The sequence below is a fragment of the Castanea sativa genome, chromosome 7, assembly GCF_040712315.1.
Source record: "Castanea sativa cultivar Marrone di Chiusa Pesio chromosome 7, ASM4071231v1".
NCBI classification, from domain to species: Eukaryota; Viridiplantae; Streptophyta; class Magnoliopsida; order Fagales; family Fagaceae; genus Castanea; species Castanea sativa.
This window is the reverse complement of record NC_134019.1, coordinates 31,604,294-31,625,447: the sequence shown is the minus strand read 5'-3', so window position 1 is coordinate 31,625,447 and position 21,154 is coordinate 31,604,294. Positions and strand designations below refer to the sequence as shown.

Here is a 21,154-nt window from a genome sequence, read left to right as displayed (position 1 = left end):
ATATATATATATATATATATAATGGTCTTTGATAGGAAAACACAAGTCCAAGAAACTAGCAATTGCACTAGGGGTCACCATCAGCTTTATCTTTCTCTTATGTCTAGCAATTTCCATTTGGTGCAGAAAGAGATAGAGAAACCAAACTATCCTACACATCAATGGTTAGTAGTATTCACTATTCAATTGAGAAACTCCTCTAGTAAACAACAATGATAGAATTTGATTTTTTACCTCAAATTGGTCTTTAAACAACCAAGAAGAGGGACTTACAAGCTTAGGCAACCTAAGAAAGTTCACTTTCAAAGAGCTCCAATCAGCCACTGAAAATTTTAGCTCCAACAACATCCTTGGTGTTGGAGGTTTTGGAAATGTATATAAAGGAAACTTGGGAGATGGAGCTATGGTGGCAGTTAAGCGGTTAAAGGATGTGACTAGAATCACAGGGGAATCACAATTTTGAACAAAATTGGAGATGATTAGCTCGGTAGTTCACTGGAATTTGCTCTGGTTAATTGGATATTGTGCCTCCCCTAATGAGAGGCTTCTAGTTTGTCCTTACATGGCTAATGGTAGTGTGGCCTCCAAACTTAGTGGTTGGTCCTATCTTACTTTGCTGCAACTGCTGTCACTAAAAGTCATTAACAACATTTGTGTAACTGACCAATTTTTATTTAATTAAAAAAAAACGTTGTTGGCGTGATTGATTTTTATTGTTCTCTTGTTAGAGTACTGCAATACCACAATTTGATCTTGCTATGGACCACAATTGGTTGGGGTCATGTGCATATCTATTTTAGTTCAAACTTTCAACATGTATGTTGGAACCAACGTGTAGTTCATTTTCATTTATGGATATCTTTTCTTTTGCTTTAATTGGTAATTGTTTCCAATGGCCAATTTCCTTATAATAACAAAATTCCAAATATTGAGATTTTTTTTAACTTTAGTATTTGTAGTTTTTGTAATTTTCCAAATTCGTTGAAGTATCGGTCAATATAATAAGTAAAATTCTTAACCAAATGAATATACCACTAGTCTGACTAATGATACAAGAACAAAAAGGTTAATAGCAAACTTTAACCTTAAGTTAAAACTTCCTTTTACTTTGGGCAACCTTATGGATGCTTTTTTCTTCCCATTTACAAGCTGTATTACTCAAAAAATATGTACTTAATGAGTTTTGAGGAGGCTCTTTTTTATTTGATAACATTTTTAGATTTTTAAAATTGCTATGAGACTATTTGATCAAAATCAAGAGGCAATCTTATCTGAAGGTTACTGTTAAGGAACCCAACACATACTCAAGTTCAATGAACTCCAGTATGAGTCTGGATTGTGGAAGTATCATACCTTAGCCATACTGGAGTTTGGGGAACTCAGGTACTGTATATGTAACATTACACAGTACTCGAGTCCACGAAACTCAAGTATGAGTTTGGATCGTGGAAGTATCATACCCGAGCCATACTTGAGTTTGTGTAACTTGGGTACTTTATATGTAAGATTACACAGTACTCAAGTCCACAAAACTCGAGTTCACGACACACAGTACTCGAGTTTAACAAGCTCGAGTATTAGGTGGCATTTTTTAATGCCCAAAATCCAACTCAGCCAGCACCAAGGTGGCAGACTCACACGAAACTCGAGTACCATTTGGTACTTGAGTTTCGCAAACGTGAGTACTAAAAAAAAATTGAGTACCAAAAAAGTCGTAGATTGCTAAATATTTCTAAATAGTGCTAGATTGCCACAAATTTTGCCAAAACGTGGTATTTGGCTATTTTCACCAAGATGAAAAAACTAAGATTGCGTGTGTTTGAGTCAATGCGAACATAAAGATGAAAAGTGTAGAGAAAGATGTGATGAAGGACAGAAATAAAGAAGTCAGATAGAAATGAAGATGTGTGGGGATGAGAAAAAACAAAAGAAAAAAAATGATAGGAAAGTAAAATATAATAAAATGTTGGAAATAGAGATGGTTAGACTTTGTGCAGTGTGCCCAACCTTGGTTTGCCAGTTTGTTGCATTAAAAAGAATTGATTAGTATTTTAATAATATTTTAATAATATTTTAATTAAAATAATAGTAGTTTAATTGATTTGATTAGATTAATTTTAAAATAACAAGTTTTATAAATATAACTCTTAAAAGTAATAGGTTATGAAATATATATATATATATATATATATATATATATATATATATATATATATATATATATTTCATTCCACTAGACAAATTGAAACGGGGTCCAAAACGGTATTCATAACATTGGTTAATTGTGCTTGCATGATCTTCAAATTTAATGTGTTATTAAGTATACCCAGAAATTTCAACAAAAAAAAAAAAAGATTAGCCACGAATTGGCAAAATTACCCTAGAATAGTGCCACAAATAGCTCGTAGAATTCCACATATTTATTTTCTAATTTAATGGTAATGTTTGTATGATTATATTTTGGGGGTATTTGGTATGGGAGAATTCATGTTACCCTTGACATCCATTTTGGTGTATATGATGCCTGTAAACATATCACTAACAATTCTCTCAAAAATGTTCATTCAAAAAAAAAAAAAAAAAAAAAAAACACCCTCTCAAACATTCATGGTCCAGCGTACATAGCTTCATACACTTTAATCTTGCGAGGAATCTGCAATATCATATTGCCTTGTACTCATGGCATTTTCCTTTGCTAGAGTTTAAACTAATGCAAATATTTTTGAAAATTTGTACATTTTTATTTAAAAAATAATGTATTAAAATATTTTATCGAAACGTTTGAATTTTCTAAACAAGATAACAACTTGTAGTTGGGTGGAGAAGTGCATTACAATGACTTCTACTTGAAAGAGTATAGAAAGTTTAATACATATCTAAAGTCACCATATAAGACTTTAATATATATATATATATATATATATATATATATATATATATATATATATATATATATATATATCATTTATTATTCGGCCCTATCATAATTGAGTCCACACACTTTCAATTATTTTTTTTTTTTTTTGAGATAACCGCCTGAAAGGCATAAACTTCATTCAACGAAAAACAGAGTTACAAAGCATCATGCACAACTAGGGGAGCTATATCTTTAGGAACGGTATCAAACCAGACCTGTAGCTCACAGCCGGACTTAGATCGTCTAGCTAAATGGTGGGCAACTTGATTGCCTAATCTTTTGACATGGGTGAAAGAACTAAAGGGAAAGTCCCTAGCTAATACAATAATATCCTCAACGACATGACCATACTCAGGATTACTAACATCTTCATTACAAATGGCTTTAATAAGGACCTCAGCATCACCTTCGAAAATACAGTCAAACACAGCAACTTCTTTTGCAAACTCCATAGCCCTTCGACAAGCCAACGCTTCAGCCGTAGCTGCAGAGAGAAGGAGAGGGACTCGTTGAGATAAATGCCCACTGACTACACCCGAAGAGTTTCAGACCACAATTCCAAAACCTGTAGAACCCAAATTTTTGAAGAGAGCGGCATCAAAATTGATTTTGGCTTGATGCGTAACAGGAGGAGACCAACGCATTGGTCTAATACTGGGCATAGTAGCTCAGGTTTGACAGATATTGGCATCTAGGAAGTCTGACAGCAGGTCCTTTGCTTTGTTCCTGATTCGATGCAGCCCAACTCTCTGCTCTTTAAGCCTACTAGCGTTTCTATCACACCAAATCAACCAAAACATCAGTGCTAATAGCTCAATATTAATTTGGTCCCTCATGGTGAACACCATACCCATCAAACCATCAAAGCCACAAAATTTATACCGTAACAACTTCATCAACATGGTACCGTCCTTCCAAATACCCAACAAAGAAGTACAGTACCACAGGGTATGAATTGTGTCCTCACTTGCACATTTACATCTAGAGCAGGTAGGAAAAGAAACCACCTTGCGTCTCAACAGGTTACATATGGTAGGTAAAGCGTTAAGGGATGCAAGCCAGGGAAAAAGTTTAACCCGGTGAGGGACTAGAAGCTTCCAAATACCAGTCCACAAAACATGATTATTAGTTTGTGAGGAGCTGCTGGGTTGCAAGCTTCTAGTCACCCCAACAACTAGTTTGTAAGCACTACAAGTAGTATAAGAGCCATTTGTGGATGAGAGCCAAACCAACTTGTCAGGGATGCTACGGTCACTTAGAGGAATTCCCAAAATCATATTTGCCTCGTGAGGAAGAAATTCATGCCTTATTAAATCTGCTTTCCAAGATTTGGAGCCAGAATCAATGAGATCGCTCACCGTCGATGTAGGAGGAAGCAGACTAGGAGGAGAAATAGACCTTGTTGCAGGCAGGGAGGGGAACCATTTATCCTTACAAATCTGAACAGATTGTCCATCACCAATTCTCCAAACTGCTCCCACATCGACAACATGACGAGATTGAAGGATACTTTTCCAAGCGTATGAGCCCTTATTTAAGGAGGCACAGTCCATGATGGAACAACTCGGGATGAACTTAGCTTTGAACACTTTATAAAATAGGGAATTTTCACAAGTTTGGAGCCGCCAAACCTGCTTTGACAAGAGAGAATCATTGAAAATAAATAGATCACGAAAACCCAATCCTCCTTCGTTCTTGGGACGACACATCTTCTCCCAACACACCCAATGTATTTTCCGCTGCTCCCCTCTATACCCCCACCAGAATTTTCTGACTAAGATCTCAATTTCTTTAATCAATCCTTTAGGGAGTTTGAAACAAGACATGACGTAGGTGGGGATTGCTTGGATCACTACCTTAATAAGGATCTCCCGGCCTGCTTGGTTTAGGAGTTTCTCCTTCGAACCCTTTAGCTTTTTCCAAATTCTCTCTTTAATGAGACTAAAGGCTCTTTTTTTTCCCCTTCCAACAAGGGAAGGAAGGCCCAAATAATGCTCATAGCTATGAGACACCGGAACACCCAGAAACACAGAGATGGCATTTCGAAGATTACGAGGAGTTTTTGAGTTGAAAAAAATATTGGTTTTTCCTCTATTAATGCTTTGACCTGAGGCTTGCTCATACATAAACAACATGGATTGAATTTGGACACACTCTGCAATAGTTGCTCTGCAAAACACCAAACTATCATCCGCGAATAAGAGGTGAGACACTCAAGGGCCAGCTGCACATAGTGAGACCCCCTTGATAGTTCCATTCACTTCCGCCTTTCTCAATAGAGCATGCAAACCTTCAGTGACCATTAAGAATAGGTAAGGCGAGAGGGGATCACCTTGGCGAAGCCCACGAGAAGAAGTGATGAGACCATGGGGTTGCCCGTTTAGTAATATTGAATAAGTGACTGATCTGATACACGCCGACACCAAAGCCACCCATTTTTTACAGAAACCCATTTTTAACATGATTTTTTCCAAAAAGACTCACTCCACTCGATCATATGACTTACTCATATCGAGTTTCAGCACCATATAGACTAATTTTCTTGTTCTTTTTTGTTTCAGATAATGCAGGTTCTCATGAGCAATCAAAATGTTATCAGTAATAATTCTTTCCGACAGGAACACCCCCTGAGTCTCAGAAATCAAATGGGGAAGCAAAGGTTTTAAATGGTTAGCCAACACCTTAGCAATTATCTTATACAAGACATTACTCAAACTAATTGGTCTGAAGTCAGAAACTTTCCACGGGCTATGAATTTTTGGGATTAACGTTAAAAATGTATGATTAAGCTTATCAGGGATGTTACCTGAGTTTAAGACTGACAGAACGGCTTCTGAGACCTCACCACCCACTTTATTCCAGAATTGTTTGTAAAATAGAGGTGGAAGACCATCAGGACCCGAAGATGTATTCGAATCCATTTGATGCAGAGCTTTGTATATTTCACTAAATTCAAAGGGTCTCACCATGTCAGTGTTCATGTCATCGGTCACTCTTGAATCCACACCAGATAGGACAGGATCAAAAACAGAGGGGTTATCCGAGGAAAATAGATTAGTGTAAAATCTAAGCAAAATATCCCCAATCTGAGATTCATCTTCAGTCCAAACGCCATCTGCATTCTCTTACTTTCAATTATTATTGGAGGGCGAAAATTGTATAGACCTAAGATAGGTAGGCCCAAGGATTGGTTGAAGGGGTTCGGTCCAAGTAAGCCTAGCCTTGTTTGACCCAACCTCTTTGATCAAGTCCAAATAAAGAGATTTTAGACTACAACTATCAACTGACCAATGGAACATTTTATTGATCACAGTGTTTTTCATTCAAAACAAGACCCCGAACTTGATTCCCTAATCAGGACATTTAAGTTACAATTTTAGTTCATAGCAAGCTTGTGTGTCCTTAATTACACACAAAGTACAAATCACTAAACAACCATTTCCCGTTATATCATACGTTGTAACTGGAAAAGACTGTTAAAAGTTTTTTATTAAATGAATAGATTTACTATATCTTATTAGTTTAAGTTTTTGGAATAATAAGTAATTTAACATGCCATCAAAGTCAGATATCAAATGTTTGGAAAGGATATCCACTTCAACATCATCCATTTATTATGAAAAGAAGATAAAATGAAAAGAAAGCAAAGGGAAAGAGAAGAAGAAAGAGAATAGTATTTTATTAATCCAGCCATGATGGTACCCTTACACCCTACTGATTTAACATAAATACTTAAAACAAAACATCAACACACATTAATGGTATCATCAAACTCTACATACTTCTCACGTGCGTTTGGATCGGGCGTTTTGCCCAATCTGCGCGTTCAACGTTTTTTTAGTGGGTTCCAGTGGTACTGTTTACGTATCACCAAACTCACTTTTTCACAGATTTCTAAGTAAATTTGGCTCTCACAGCACTATTCACATCTTTAAAAATTATTTTGCTACAGTATTTTCAGTAATAAGTTTTCAATTTTTAGCAAATAAGTGGTATCTAAACACGCCTCTCATTTCTCTAATCACATAATGACTCTGATTAAAATGTTTCATAGCAAAGAAAACCGATAACCCACCACATAATTCCTACCGTAAAAACCATCACAATTAGCTGGCTATAACTTAGTTAATTAGCCCTGGCTTGGTTAAAGAAAGAAGCCAACCTTTTCAACAAGATCACTGCCTTCTCACAATCTGGGTTGAACAAATGGAACACATGCTCTTCTCCTTCTGTCTCTACAATCTGCACCTCTCCATCCCAACCACTCTTCCTTAATGTCTCACAAAAGAGCAGCCCCCTCTCTTTCAACACATCCTTCTCTGCAACACAAATTAGCACCCTGGTGCACCCGAGGCTCGACAACCTTGAATCCATAGCTGGGTTTATTCTTGGATCATTGATTCCACTTGTATTAGGACACACAAAAAGCCAATAATTGTCCACTTCACAATCTTTCCTGCCAAAATAGGTATGGACTAAACAAGCCCCCAATATTTTCATGCCAGCCAAGTCTTCAATTCCAGCTCGAGCTACCATGTTATACACTATATTGCCTCCAGCACTATCTCCAGCCAGAAAAACTCGCTGGAAATCAGCATGGTCACTCAGCCAGCCTTCTGGGCCTTCATTGTTATGATGTTTTGCTACCCACTGAAGTGCAGCCCATGAATCTTCATAAGCTATGGGGATATGGTGCTCAGGGGCTAGTCTATAATCAACAGAGACTGTGATTATATTAGCTTCAGTTACAAGTGAAGTCATATAATTGTGATATGTGGGACAGAATGGTGATCCAACTAGAAAGGCCCCGCCATGATAGTACACTAAGAGAGGAAGCTTTTGGCCTGGTTTGATGGTGCTAGGAATGAAAATTCGAGCTGATAAGCCGGTTTCTTGATCGATTAGAACGTCTTTGGAGGAAACAGCATGATCAGAATTATTTGATGAAGGAACCTTGTCGGTGTCAAAGAATCTCTCTACTCTTCCATTTTTGTATGCCCGGAAATATGGACCAAACTCGAACACAACAACTTCAGTTGGTGTTGAATCCATTCTTGAAGGCTTGAAGGTGCGGAAGAAGTTCAATGCACCCTTGATAAATAATTGTTTCAAAGAGGAGTGCGCAATGATAAAAGCTTCTTTGATTCAAGGACTGTGTGTGCAGAGGTAATAGACAAGGAAAATGGTAAAGCTTTTCAATAATTCTTTATGATTATATATATATATATATTACGCCTTTTTCGACACTCAAATTCGCGTCCTTCGTACATGTCAACTCTTGATTAGATTTCATTTTTTTCAAATATATGTAGTAGATAATAGACTCTTGTGAAAGTTTCAAAATCCAATTAAAAGTCGATGCATAAAAAGTAGTGGATTTGAGTATAAGAATAATTGGTGCGTCCCTTACCTTTTTTTATTTAGTAAAGTTTACTGTAACATAGCATAAGGTAATTGTACAGAAGGACGTGAATTTACCATACACGTGATACACTTGTATACTGTTTTACAAGCCTTTCAGCTAAGATAAAACTTTTGTACAGCTTTTTATCACTTTCGCTGAAAAGTAAATAAAGCATGACTCACAGTCACAGCCCCTATAGATACAAAGAGAGAAAAGGTGAGAGTGAAGAAAAGCAGTGGGGTTGGTCTTGGTCATATTGCAATTATGCTTTCAAAGTACTTTGCGACAAGATAGGAGCACGATGGAACTGGGATTTGACGCAACTTTCTGGTAATGATATATCTCACAATTATAACTGAGTACATGACCAATTTGGTCTAAAGCAATAATGCAATATGATTACTTCTCGCATTTTGGGAAGAATTTATTTTGGACCTCAAAGCTTCTCGAAGCCAAGTCCTCGATCGTATCAGAGACTAAATAGTCTATAATACAATCTCTGCAAGAAGAATCAAGTAGTGCAGTTACTACAGTGACAGAGAAGAGAGATTAGCAATCTGCAACATTTTTTTTAATAAAAATCTCTGTTAGGTTTTAAGTACTTAGGAACTAATATATTAAAACTCTAATATGTATTGTTGGTAAACCATGATTAAAACAGGTGTCTAGTTGTGTTTTAGATTTGTTCAAAGTATGTCATTCACGTAAAGTTAGAATCAAGTTAACTGCAGAAGTTACTATGCATTTCTGCCTGATTCGATCAATCGAGAATCAGACTTGACCGATTGAAAGTCGTGCAAATTGTTTTTCTGTAGAATTTCCAACTCAGCCGTAAGCCTATATGACGTGTAGGGTTTTATGTTTTGCTCTAGGTATAAAAGGCAAACCCTAGTCACGTTTTTAAGGTTGCTCATATTGCTGTTTGTGTGAATCTCTTGTGAGATCTGAAAGGTGCTTGCCTTCACACAAGTTTGGGATTATCAAGAAGGAGATTTCTTCAAGAACTTGATGATCATTCAGTTACTATCATAAGAGCTTATAGATACACAAGCGGGAGTGCTTGTACTTGCTGGAGAATCCAAGAAAGAAGGAGTCCATGGTCTCAGAGCTTGCACGTGATCGTGTCAGTAAGTTTTCTATTGATGGATAGCAATAGGATGTTAGTGATCTAAGTCGCTATTGTACAAATTTTGATTTTTTCATAGTGGATTTAGGTTTACCTTGAGGATAGCTAGGTTAAATCCTCCCCATGTTTTTTACAGGTTTGGTTTTCCTGAGTTATCATATCTTTATGTTTTTATATTCCGCACTTAACATTAATATGATTATATAATTGTATTAACCTAGATCTGGAATTTGGACTAAGTAATAACTTAGCTTATTAATTAGGTTAATCCAATTGTGGTTTAAGGGGACTAAATAACTCAACAAGTGGTATCAGAGCGGGTAGCTCTTGTGTGTAGATCTTTTGATCTCTGAGCTAATCCTTGACTACTGTTGTCATGGAACACAAACACTCTCTTGTTATTCCTCCTCACTTTGATGGGAATAATTATGCTTACTGGAAAGCAAGGATGAAAGCTTTCTTGAAATCCATTGATGAGAAAGTCTGGAACTCCGTTGAATATGGATGGGAGAAGCCCACTACTCCTGTGAGTGAGTGGCAAACTTCTCAGAAAGAAGCAGTAGCCTTCAATAGCAAAGCTATGAATGCTATCTTCAATGCTGTTTCTATGAAGGAATTTAAAAGAATCTCTAATGTTGAGGTTGCTCACACTGCTGGGAATATCTTCCACACTGTGCATGAAGGCACAAAGGCAGTTAAGATCAATAAGTTGCAACAATTAACAACTAGATTTGAAAGCATTAGGATGTTTGATGAAAAATCTTTTGATGAATTCTATGCTAAACTTAATGACATTGTTAATTCTGCTTACAACTTGGGTGAAATATATGATCAACCTAAAATTGTTAGGAAGATTCTTAGATCTTTAACTGGAGATTTTAAACCCAAAGTGACTGTCATCACTGAGAGCAAGGATGTGGACTTCATCTCTGTTGATGAACTTGTAGGATCTCTTCAGTTCTATGAGTTGGACCTACCCAAAACTAGCAAATCCAAATCAATGGCTCTTAAGTCTGTTGATGATGTTGATGTTGGTGGATTTGATGATGATCTCTCTGCTACAGAGATTGCTTACCTTGCCAAGAAGTTTAGGAAAAATTTCCTTAGAAATAGCAACAGAAGGGCAAGAGGTAAAAACACTGATGAACTTAAAAAGTTTAGGAAGAATGATCCCATTAAGGTTAATAAAATTGAAAAACCTAGAGAAAAAGTAGGTCAATCTCCTAATAATTCCATGGGTCCTCAATGTTTTTGATGTCAAGGATATGGTCACATGAAATCTGAATGTCCAACATTCTTGAGGTCTAAGGGTAAGGATATGGCTGTAACCCTTAGTGATGATAAAGTTTCTAATGATGAGTCTGGTTGTGACGAAGATGGAAACTTCATTGCTTTCACTGCTACTGTTGTAATCAATGAAAGTGTAACTGTTGAAGAGAACCCTTCTGATGGGGAACTCTCTAAGGATGCAGATCTTCAAGAAGCCTACAATAAACTTTGCAAAGTTACTGCAAAAGATGCCATAAGTGTTGAATTAGGCTTAAAGAAAATTGCATCTCTTGAGCTTGATAAGAAAAATTTGCTTGTGAATTTGTTTGATGCTACTGAACTTTTGAATAATGTGAAGACTGAGAATATGCTTTTGCTTGATAAAGTTAAATCTTTGGAACATGAACTATCTGTTGCTAGAGAACAAACTAATAGGTCTGCTAGTTCCAAACTTGATCAGATGTTGAGTGTTCAAAAGTCTCCTTCCAACAAAACTGGTTTAGGTTTTGTAGAAAGCATCAATGTGTCTGCACCTAATTTCACAATCTTTGTTCCTTCATCTTCTTTTGAACCCCCTACGAGTGAGGTTGAGTGAGGTTGTCAAACCCATAGAAGTTTCACATCTCAAGAAGATTAAGGTTGATCTGAAAGAGTCTAAACCTAAGAAGTCTACCCTTTCTAAGAACAAGACACATGATAAGTCTGCATGGGTTTGTCATTGTTGTGGAAAGTTTGAGCACATTCGTCCAAACTGTTACAAGCTTCAAGCTGCTAAGAGAGCAAACAAACCGAAAGTACTAATACCTCAAGCACAAGATCCTATGATACTTATTGATGAGTTAGTAAAGACTCTAAACCTTTATTCTAATTTTGGAGTTGGAAATCATTCTAATATGAACAAGAACTCCAATGCTCAAAGTGCATCTAAAAGACTTTGGATGCAAAAGGCTCAATCTAAGTAAGTCTTTCTGACATGGTCCTTGTGATTCATTTCTCTACTCTTTGTGACCATTTTTTTTGTTTTTGTTCTCTTTGTTTTTCTAGGATTTGCATTGCATAACATTCATGCATTTCATTCTAGGATGTTTTTGTTAATTTTCATCAAAAATAAAAAAAATAAATAAAAAATAAAAAAGGAAGCAAAATGTGTTTTGCATTTATTTTCTTGGTTTTGAAAACAAGGTTGGTCAATTTGTTTTCACATAACATGTTGTGTGGGAAGGTGTTTGTAGTTTTTAACTACTTTGTCGTGATTTTGAAGTCACAAGTCTTTGACTGTCAGACTTGAACCTTTTGAGAAAGGCATAAATAACCATCTCACTACTATTCACTAGCCAATCATGAACACCTTAGTGCATATCGTAAGATTTTGTGCTTGAGAAAGTGTAGCACATGCACAAAAAGAACATAAGGTGTAGCCTCGGTTAAATGCTTAAAATTGGTGTGTACATTATTGGACTTAATGCTAAATCAAATAAATAAAATTTGTGTGTACATTATCTTGGCTATTTCTCATAAGTTTCTGAACAAATTAAAATTTGTGTGTACATTATGAGACAAAATCAAGAAACTTATATGATTGCAAGCTTATGATCTAAGAGATGTGAGAGTTATATGATATAACTTTTTAGGTGATAGACTCTTTCAAATTCTTTGTGATGAATTTTGTAGACTTTGTGGTAGATTTCCACTTACATATCACCTCATACGTATCTCAAGTTTTTGCTAGTTGCACACACTACACAAGTTTCTCTTTGCTAAAGTTTGTACATGTTATTGTGTGTGTTTTTTGTTTGACCAACCAACTTTGAAAATGCCTTAAGTTTTATGCAAAATAGATTTGATGCTTGAGAATTCTAGGAAAATATTTGACAATCTAAATTTTGGGAAAACTGAGTTCATAACATATGTTTTTGAAAAACATTTCATCTCATACTCATGCATTCTACTCATAAAATTCAATGCTTTGAGGAGTTTTTGCATCAATTTGCTCTATTTTTCAAAAATTGTGTTTTCCAGAATTTCGACCGGTTGAACCTATTTTTTGATCGATTGAAATTGCGATTAAATTTTTGGTCAACCTCTGACTGTTTCGATTGGTGCTTGATTGGTTTTCAATCAATCGAAGCATTTTTGACTGATTGTATCTGTTTTTCGATCGATCGAAAATCGTGTAGAGACTTTTTCAGAATGATTCTTTTTCACGTGTTCTTTTCACTTTTCAAAAGTTTTTCAACTTTCTCTCTCTCTATACAATCCGATCAAGGCTCCAATCCAAATTTTTGTCGTTTTCCTCCGTTCTTTTTGCAAGGTTTTCCTCTCCCAAGGCCGGTAAGACCTTTATACCCTTTCTTTTGCATTTGACTTCATGTTTCATGCATATATTCACGCATTTAAGGGAGATTTTCAGACCTAAGCATATTTTGGGGTTTTGATATTTCAAGCCATATTTTCTAAAATTGATCAATGGGTTTTTGTCATACAATGCTATAATCATGATTTCTTATGTTTAATTTGATCAATTTGGTGTTTTGTGAAAAATTGAAAATTCTAGGGTTTGTTTTAATCCGAATTGGGGATTTTGTTCAAATTGAGTTTGATTGATGAAATTGGCTTGTTGGTTTGATGTAATTGATCATTATAATATGTTATCTAACTTGTGTGATGATCAATTGGTCAATTGCGTATAAAATCTACAAGTGGTTTTTTCAAATTTTGGAGTTTATATTTTAAACTCTTTGCTCAAGCCAATTTTGTGATTCTAAACTTAAAAATTTGAACTTCTTGTCACTGCATTAGAGCATGAATCATGACATTTATCTGTTCATGCATCATACAGATTCTTTTTAATATTTTTTTGTGCTAACTTGCAGTCTGCCCTTGTGTTTTGTGTTGTTTTTTCTTGTGTGTCTCTGTTTCTTACTCTAGCACCATGCCTAGGAAGACTAGAGCCAATAGGTCATCCATCTCTACTTCTGACCCTTCTTTTGAGAGTGACAGATTCTTGTGTGCTAAGCACCAAGAGACCTTTGAGAAACTTAACCTAAACAAAAAGATTTGGGCTGAGCGTAGGGTTCTGTTAGATGAGCTTGATCCCGCCATTGGGGCTAACTTTGAGCGTCGAGGTTGGTTGTCTCTTCTAGATTTTGATTCCCCTCCTCCAGTCATCTTGATTAGAGAGTTCTATTCGAACCTCTCTATTCACCCCTATGATTCCAGTACTCTTGTAAGGAGTTGGATTCGCGGTGATGAGTACACCATTACCCCTTCGGTAGTGGCTAATGCTCTTGGGGTGCCTCTTGTTCAGTCCTGTTTGCCCCTATGATGTGTCTCCTCCCCTCGACAACATCATGCCATACATCACTGGTACTTCTATCCGGTGGGGCTCTGATCCTCAGATCACTTCTGTTGAGCTCACTAAGTCTACCTATCTTCTCTTTAGGATAGCATGTCATTCTTTGTGGCCTATTTCGCATCTACACACCAATCCTTTGGAGCGATGTGCATTTTTGTATGCTCTTGTTATTGATGCTCCTATTATCACCAACACACTACAAATATCCCCAACATTGTTGTCCTTTTTTCTTTTTTTAGTTTTTTGTAATGTTTATTTTGTAGAATATATTATTTTATTGTATTGTTTATATTATTGCAAGGTGTTGCATACTAAAATAGATCATTTGATGTTGGGTGTCTTGTAAAGTCAATTGTTAAAATAGATAAGGTGGTTTTTTGAGTTGTTAAAAGCTATATTTTTTAGTTGTTTTGTTGTGAATGCTCTAAAGAAAGAAACAAACTTTTTTTTTCTTAAAATTTCTTTCTTTGGCTTTTGCTTTTGTTTTTGTTTTTACTTTTAATTTTGGTTTTAGGGTTTGTAATAATTTTAACTTTTTAAGGGTATTGCACATTCAATTTCACAACATGATCAATAAAAAAAAATTGTACATATTAATTTGAGTGATTGTGAGAAATAAATTTTTTTTTGAACATTCAATAAAAGGTTTGTTTAGTTAACAAATATTAACAACTTAGCAAAGCATGCCCATATGTCATGACTGATGTGTTATGTGCATCTTTACATAAGTGTTAACATAATCCAATCAAAACAAGTTTTGATATATTTACTTATGGATATAAAATCTACTATATAAAAGTTTGTGATCCAAGTGAATCATATAATTCATTTTTAGCTTATTCTAACTACTTTAAAAAACAAATTCATCATTCTCTTCCTTAGTTGAAAAAGATATCTTGTCTATAATATATATATATATATATATATATATATATATATATATATATATATATAACCTTGTTTGGTAAAAATAAATAAATAAATTTGTATCAGTTTCACTTTTTGTTGACCTTCTAGTATTGTGTCATATAATCTTCTGAAGACCTAAAATTTTACACATTATTATTCTTTTATATATATATATATATATATATAATTGAATTTAAACTTTATTCTATATTCAAAACTTCCAATAGAATTTTGGTACATCATATTTTCTTTTGTAAAATAATATATTACGTATAAAACACAATCATGATAATAAAGGTTTTCTTAAGAACAACCATTATCATTAAATTTCAGATTTACCAAAAAAAATGAAAAAAAATTATATATTACCTTTTTTATTTGGGGAAATTACTCTTTTTTTTTTTTTTTTGAGAAACGAACACACACACACATAAGCAAGGGAGAGAGAAAGAGTTTCTAACTCAAAGGCACACCACAACTTCACTCAAAAGCCATGGTGGGGAAATTACTCTTTATTACCCTAAACTACACCCTAGATTATACTTTGTACCCTAAACTATTACCTTTGTTACAATTTGCACTCTAATGTTAATTTTATTGTTATATTGGATAAAAATCTTGAGCACATGACTTGCATATGTGCATTGCTTAAATGACACAGAGTTAAAAGACGAAAAAACCCTTCTTTCTAATCAATTAAAAACAAAAACTTTTTTTTTTTTTTTTACCTAGCTCTCTCTCTCTCTCTCTCTCTCTCTCCAATCAAAATTTGTGAAACCCTAAATCCCCAAAATAAAATTATCAATGGCACACCCACCACTCCACCATTACTACCCCACTACTCCCCCACTGTGTCATTTTCGTTATTTGGCTCCCATAAACTAAAAAAATATTTCAAGATAGCTGGTCCAATTTAAAAACAACGATGATGATGATGATGATGGAAATCCTCAACGTCAGAACAGAACATGGTCCTAAGTAAATATATCAATAAATTTTGTTATCTGAGCACTTAGGAAATGTTATAAAGGTTAGTGTGAGCATTTGAAAATATGTCTTTCCATTGAATATTATAATTAAGTTCAAGGTAAGTCTGCACTCCTTTTTGCAGTAAGTGGTTATCAAAGGGCTGATATATGGCTTACAAGTTAATATTAATTAAAGATCTAGTGCCATAAAATTGGCAGCCTCGTGGAATTGGCAAAGCCACATAGTAATTGCTAAGGAAAAGGTTGTTTTTCACTTTCCCTCATGGACACGTTCAGTGACTCTTGTAAAGGCCATTTAACCATTTATATTCAAGAGGTCAAGTCGGTCATTCTTTGCAGTGGTGGTCCTGGTGTAGCAGTAGTGGTGCCATAAAATTGATGATTTGATTTGCGAAGAGGAGTTGCTACGCACGCACAGGAGAAGGAGAGAGAGAGAGAGTTGGGTAAAAAAAATAAAGAAATAAGTTTTTATTTTTAATCAATTGGAAAGGGAGTTAGTCTTTTAACTTCATGTCACTTAAATAATACACATGTGCAAGTCGTATGTTCAAGATTTCCATCCAAAATAACAGTAAAGTTAACGTAAGGATGCAAAGTGTAACAAGAGTAATAGTTTAAGATGTAAAATGTGCATTCAAATAATTTAGGGTGCAAAGTGTAATCTAAGTTCCGTTTAGATACAGCTGAAAACTGAAAACTGAAAACTGAAAATTTTATAGCAAAATAATTTTTAAATGTGTGAATAGTACTGTGATACCCATTTTTAATGAAAAAGTGGTTGAACAATGCGTGAACAGTGTGTAAACAGTACGTGAACAGTAAGTGCACAGTGTGAACAATAACTTTGTCCCCTAAAACTGAAACACATGCAGAGGAAGAAAAAAAAGAGGCTAAAACGCGTCTTGACTTAAACGTGGACACAATAATTTTTATCCAAACATTATTTTAGAATACAGTTTAGGGTAATAAAATGTAATTTATCCTTTTTATTTCTTAGAAATATTTCAACTTATGAAATCTACTACTAGTGATTGCCCTTTATTATTAAACCAAAACTTGATTTTTGGTATAGGTAGAGATCAAACCCAAAACCTCTTATTCGACTTTAAGAGACTTCATCAACTAAATTAATTGAAACTCACAAAATAATTATTACATGGCTATGTATGTAAGGAATATCATAAAATTAACACTTGCCTCTCTAAAAAAAAATAATAATAAAACAAACTAACACTTGGCAACAAAAACAAAAGAAGGGGAAAAAAACCCGGTAAAGATAGCTACATGTATGATGTAACGCATACCATAAATTAGACACCGGCCAGTATAAATAAATAAATAAATAAAAACACACACATACATTCAAAAAGTTGAAAGATACTTTTCACTGAAACTATTGTCAACTGTGAAACTGACTGGTAGTTCTAAAGGAAGGGGCCTATAATAATAGTTGATCTAGATTTTTTTATTTATTTAAAAAAAGTGATTATCTCCTCTTTTTCTAAGCTTCACTATCGTTAATTATTAAATTAATTTATATTTATATTTTATCTTTATAATAATAATTATTAAGATATACTTTCTCCAAACAAAAAATAAGATTTAAAAATAGTTTAACTTAGATAATCCTTTACTATCTAAAGTTTAAAGAAATTTAATTTCTATCCTAACTAAATTTCTATTAACAATAATTTCTTAAATTACACATTCTCTATTTATATAATACTAAAAACCAAAAGTCTCATTATAAGAAATTTGAAGGGTGGAAAATGAATCAACCAATAATCACCTTATCTTTCTCTACACCATCTCTCTCTCTCGGCAAATTTTTAATCCCTCGGTTGCCTGCTGTGCTCCACCCACACACTGTCGCACAATTTTCTCCCCTACACAAAAACTTTCCCCTTTTGTCTTCCATAAATCATAGAAAACCCACTCTTCAAATTGTAGCTGATTCTTCTTCTTCTTCTTCTTCTTCTTCTCTTGCTATGGATTCAAGCGACAGTACTGAAATAGCCCATGACCACTCTCCTTTTCTTAAGATCTATAAAGATGGTCGAATAGAGCGAATTGCAGGCATAGAGATCGTACCCCCATCTCTGGATTCCGAAACCGGTGTTGAATCCAAAGACGTGGTTATCTCACCCGAAACAGGCGTATCTGCTAGGCTTTACATTCCAAAAACCACAAAGGAATCACAAAAAAAGCTGCCTCTCCTTGTTTACTTTCATGGTGGAGGGTTTTGCATCGAAACCGCTTTCTCTCCACAGTACCACAACTACTTGAACTCGTTTGTGGCTGAAGCCAATGTTGTTGCGGTCTCTGTTGAATATAGGAGAGCCCCAGAACACCCTATTCCTATTGCTTACGATGATTCATGGGCTGCGCTTAAATGGGTTGCGTCTCATACTGATGGAAAAGGCCCTGATGAATGGTTGAAAAACCATGCAGATTTTGAAAGTGTGTTTTTTGCTGGGGACAGTGCTGGGGCTAATATTGCTCATCACATGGGGTTGAGGGTTGGATTAGAAGGACTTGCTGGTGTTAAGCTCGATGGGATTGTTTTAGTGCATCCCTATTTTTGGGGCAAAGAACCAATTGGTGGGGAAGATACTGACGCTGAGAAGAGAGGAAAGGTTGAAGCTTTGTGGCGATTTACATGTCCAGCAACGAGTGGCATTGATGACCCGTATATAAACCCAGGTACGGATCCAAAACTAGGGAGTTTGGGGTGTAAGAGAGTGCTAATTTGTATTGCTGAGAAGGACATGTTGAAGGATAGGGGTTGGTATTACAGTGAGTTATTGGGTAAAAGTGGATACAGAGGGGTTGTGGAGGTCATGGAAGCAAAGGGAGAGGACCACGTGTTCCATTTGATGAACTCAACTTGTGAAAATAGTGTTGCCTTGCTCAAAAGGATTGTTTCTTTCATCAATCAGGGTCAGGCTTGAAATGGTTCTATTCTTTATCTGTCTCTCTTTCACTAGTCTCATTAGGGGTATTTCAATTGAAAAATAATTAGTTTCTATTTGGTTATGATTACTCTGATTGAGGTTTGTTCAATAAAAGAAAGAGACAGATATTTCAGAAAGTGGTGAACAAATCTGTTAAAGAGGTCGTTGTTTGATTTGATCAATGAAGATAAGATCTCTATTTAGCATGATTGAATGAGTTTTTTAGATCTATTACAGCTTTTTTTGTTAAATCATAATGCTTTTATATAAACAATTTGATGACTTTGGACGTAACAAATACCAAATCCACCAATCTGATTTCCAGTTAAAATCATCGTTTTTACTACGAGGTTGTACTAATTAATTGCTTATTGTGACCATTATGAAAATTGTTGATAGCAGATATATAAAGAAGTTGCGGTTTCAGGAAACTCCCAGCCTTACTGGTTAGGGGTAGAATATTTAGGTGATTCTTTAAACCCTACTCTTAAAATTTAGCCATGTGATTATACTAAACTAAAAATATATTTCCATCCCATGAAAAAAAAGCTACATTGTTGAATCTTAAAAGGAAAATCTAAAAAACAGCATCTAAATATTGCACTTAAGTTTTGTCCTTCTGGTTAATTGTGCTCAATGATCTTCAAATTTAATGTGTTATTAAGTATACCCATAAATTTCAAAAAGTAAAATAAAAAGATTAGCCATGGATTGATGAAGTTGCCTTAGAATAGTGCCACAAACAGCCCGTAGAATTTCACATATATATTTTCTAATTTGATGGTAAAGTTTTCATGATTATATCGAGAGAGTATTTGGTACGGGAGAATTCACACTATCCTCGACACCTACTTTGGTGTATATGATACCTGTAAAAATTTCACTAACTACTCTCTCAAAAATGGTAGTTCAAAAAAATAAAAATAAAAATAAAAAACTCTCAAACATTCATGGTCCAGCAAACATAACTTCATACACTTTATTCTTGTAAGGAATCTGCAATATCAGATTGCCTTGTACTGATATCACATGGAACACGCGCTATATTTTCAACTAAATAACATACATCTCTGTTTTCTTATAATCAAGCCAAGATTGGTTTACTTTCTCGTGTGCTTGAGCAGTTCTCAACCACACAATTGCCAGATATTCCGTTCTTTTTTTTTTCCTTTTCCTTTTTTGTTTTGGCCTTGAATTGTTTTGTTGGGTAGAGGAAAATTAGAGGGAACGAAAGTTTTGATTTACTTCGCCCTCTCCCCACCTAAACGTCAAGTGGGTGAGATTGGGGGCAAACGGTCAATAGTATTATAACTCTACTCTCACCTCTAATGTTTTCAACAAAGACATTCAAATTCAAATTCTTTAAGCCCATTTTAACTATCAAATTATATATATATAATGAGGACCAAACCAAATAAGAAAAAACTTATTTATAATTTAATGTTAGATGGGCATGTGTAATAGAGAATTTTTTGGGAGATTATTTGTATATTATACTAAAAATGATCTTCTAAGGAAAAAAAAAAACATTTCACAAAATTTGGAAGGAGGATGATTTAATATAGTACTGCCCATGTTGGAGAAAACTTAATAATTTGGCACCCATTTGTTTATAGAGTTGAGTGGAGTTGAGTATTAAAAATCAAGATTTTTCAATTGATTTTATTTCGAATATGATTCAAAAATTCAAACTCAACAAAAAACTAGATTATATGTTCAACCTTTATTCATTTATAGTTGAATAAGTTTGAATTTGTTTATAAGCTAAATTACTTTTCCCATTGTAAGGACACAATTTGTACCTAAGCTCGAGATAGGAAGAAAATAGGCCCAAAGAGCCCAATACAATGAATTTATAAAGAGTGAGTTTGAAATCTAGGTTCTAATGAGTTTGTACATCAATTGTAATGGGTCAAGATGACTATAGAACAAAGGTGAAGTAGTTTTATGAAAGGAAAATCGTCCTCGGACTCAATTCGAGAAGGCTGGTTCTTCTATATATCTCACTTAATGACATACTACAAATATTGTTCTTCAGTCTACAGTATTTTTCTCCCTTTCTTTTCCGATCCCCCATCCTGGGAGTCTCCTCTCCCTTTTATATCATCCTTCCTCCTCTCTCTACCCTCCACGTATGAATTAGATTGTTGGCCTGAATACTTATCCCATCAGCATCTTTCTGAAACCTTTGGAAGCTGTAAGGCTAAACATTACTGCTCAGGTATCACTTC

At 34.8% G+C, this 21,154-nt stretch overlaps 3 protein-coding genes across 3 annotated transcripts; 1 reads left to right on the top strand and 2 right to left on the bottom strand.

Annotated features, from left to right (window-relative positions):
* Positions 1-3,585: 3,585 nt before the first annotated feature.
* On the bottom strand, positions 3,586-5,898 carry LOC142644319 (uncharacterized). Its single transcript, XM_075818958.1, has 2 exons — positions 5,402-5,898; positions 3,586-5,086 (listed from the first exon to the last, which is right to left on the bottom strand). Exons 1-2 carry the CDS (start codon positions 5,896-5,898, stop codon positions 3,586-3,588), a joined length of 1,998 nt encoding a protein of 665 aa, XP_075675073.1.
* Positions 5,899-6,571: 673 nt separating this feature from the next.
* On the bottom strand, positions 6,572-8,094 carry LOC142642778 (putative carboxylesterase 2). Its single transcript, XM_075817200.1, has one exon. It carries the CDS (start codon positions 7,967-7,969, stop codon positions 7,043-7,045), a length of 927 nt encoding a protein of 308 aa, XP_075673315.1. The 5' UTR covers positions 7,970-8,094; the 3' UTR covers positions 6,572-7,042.
* A 9,624-nt stretch (positions 8,095-17,718) lies between these two features.
* LOC142643656 (putative carboxylesterase 12) lies at positions 17,719-19,132 on the top strand. Its single transcript, XM_075818355.1, has one exon. The coding sequence runs from the start codon at positions 17,739-17,741 to the stop codon at positions 18,918-18,920; it is 1,182 nt and encodes a 393-aa protein (XP_075674470.1). The 5' UTR covers positions 17,719-17,738; the 3' UTR covers positions 18,921-19,132.
* Positions 19,133-21,154: the final 2,022 nt, after the last annotated feature.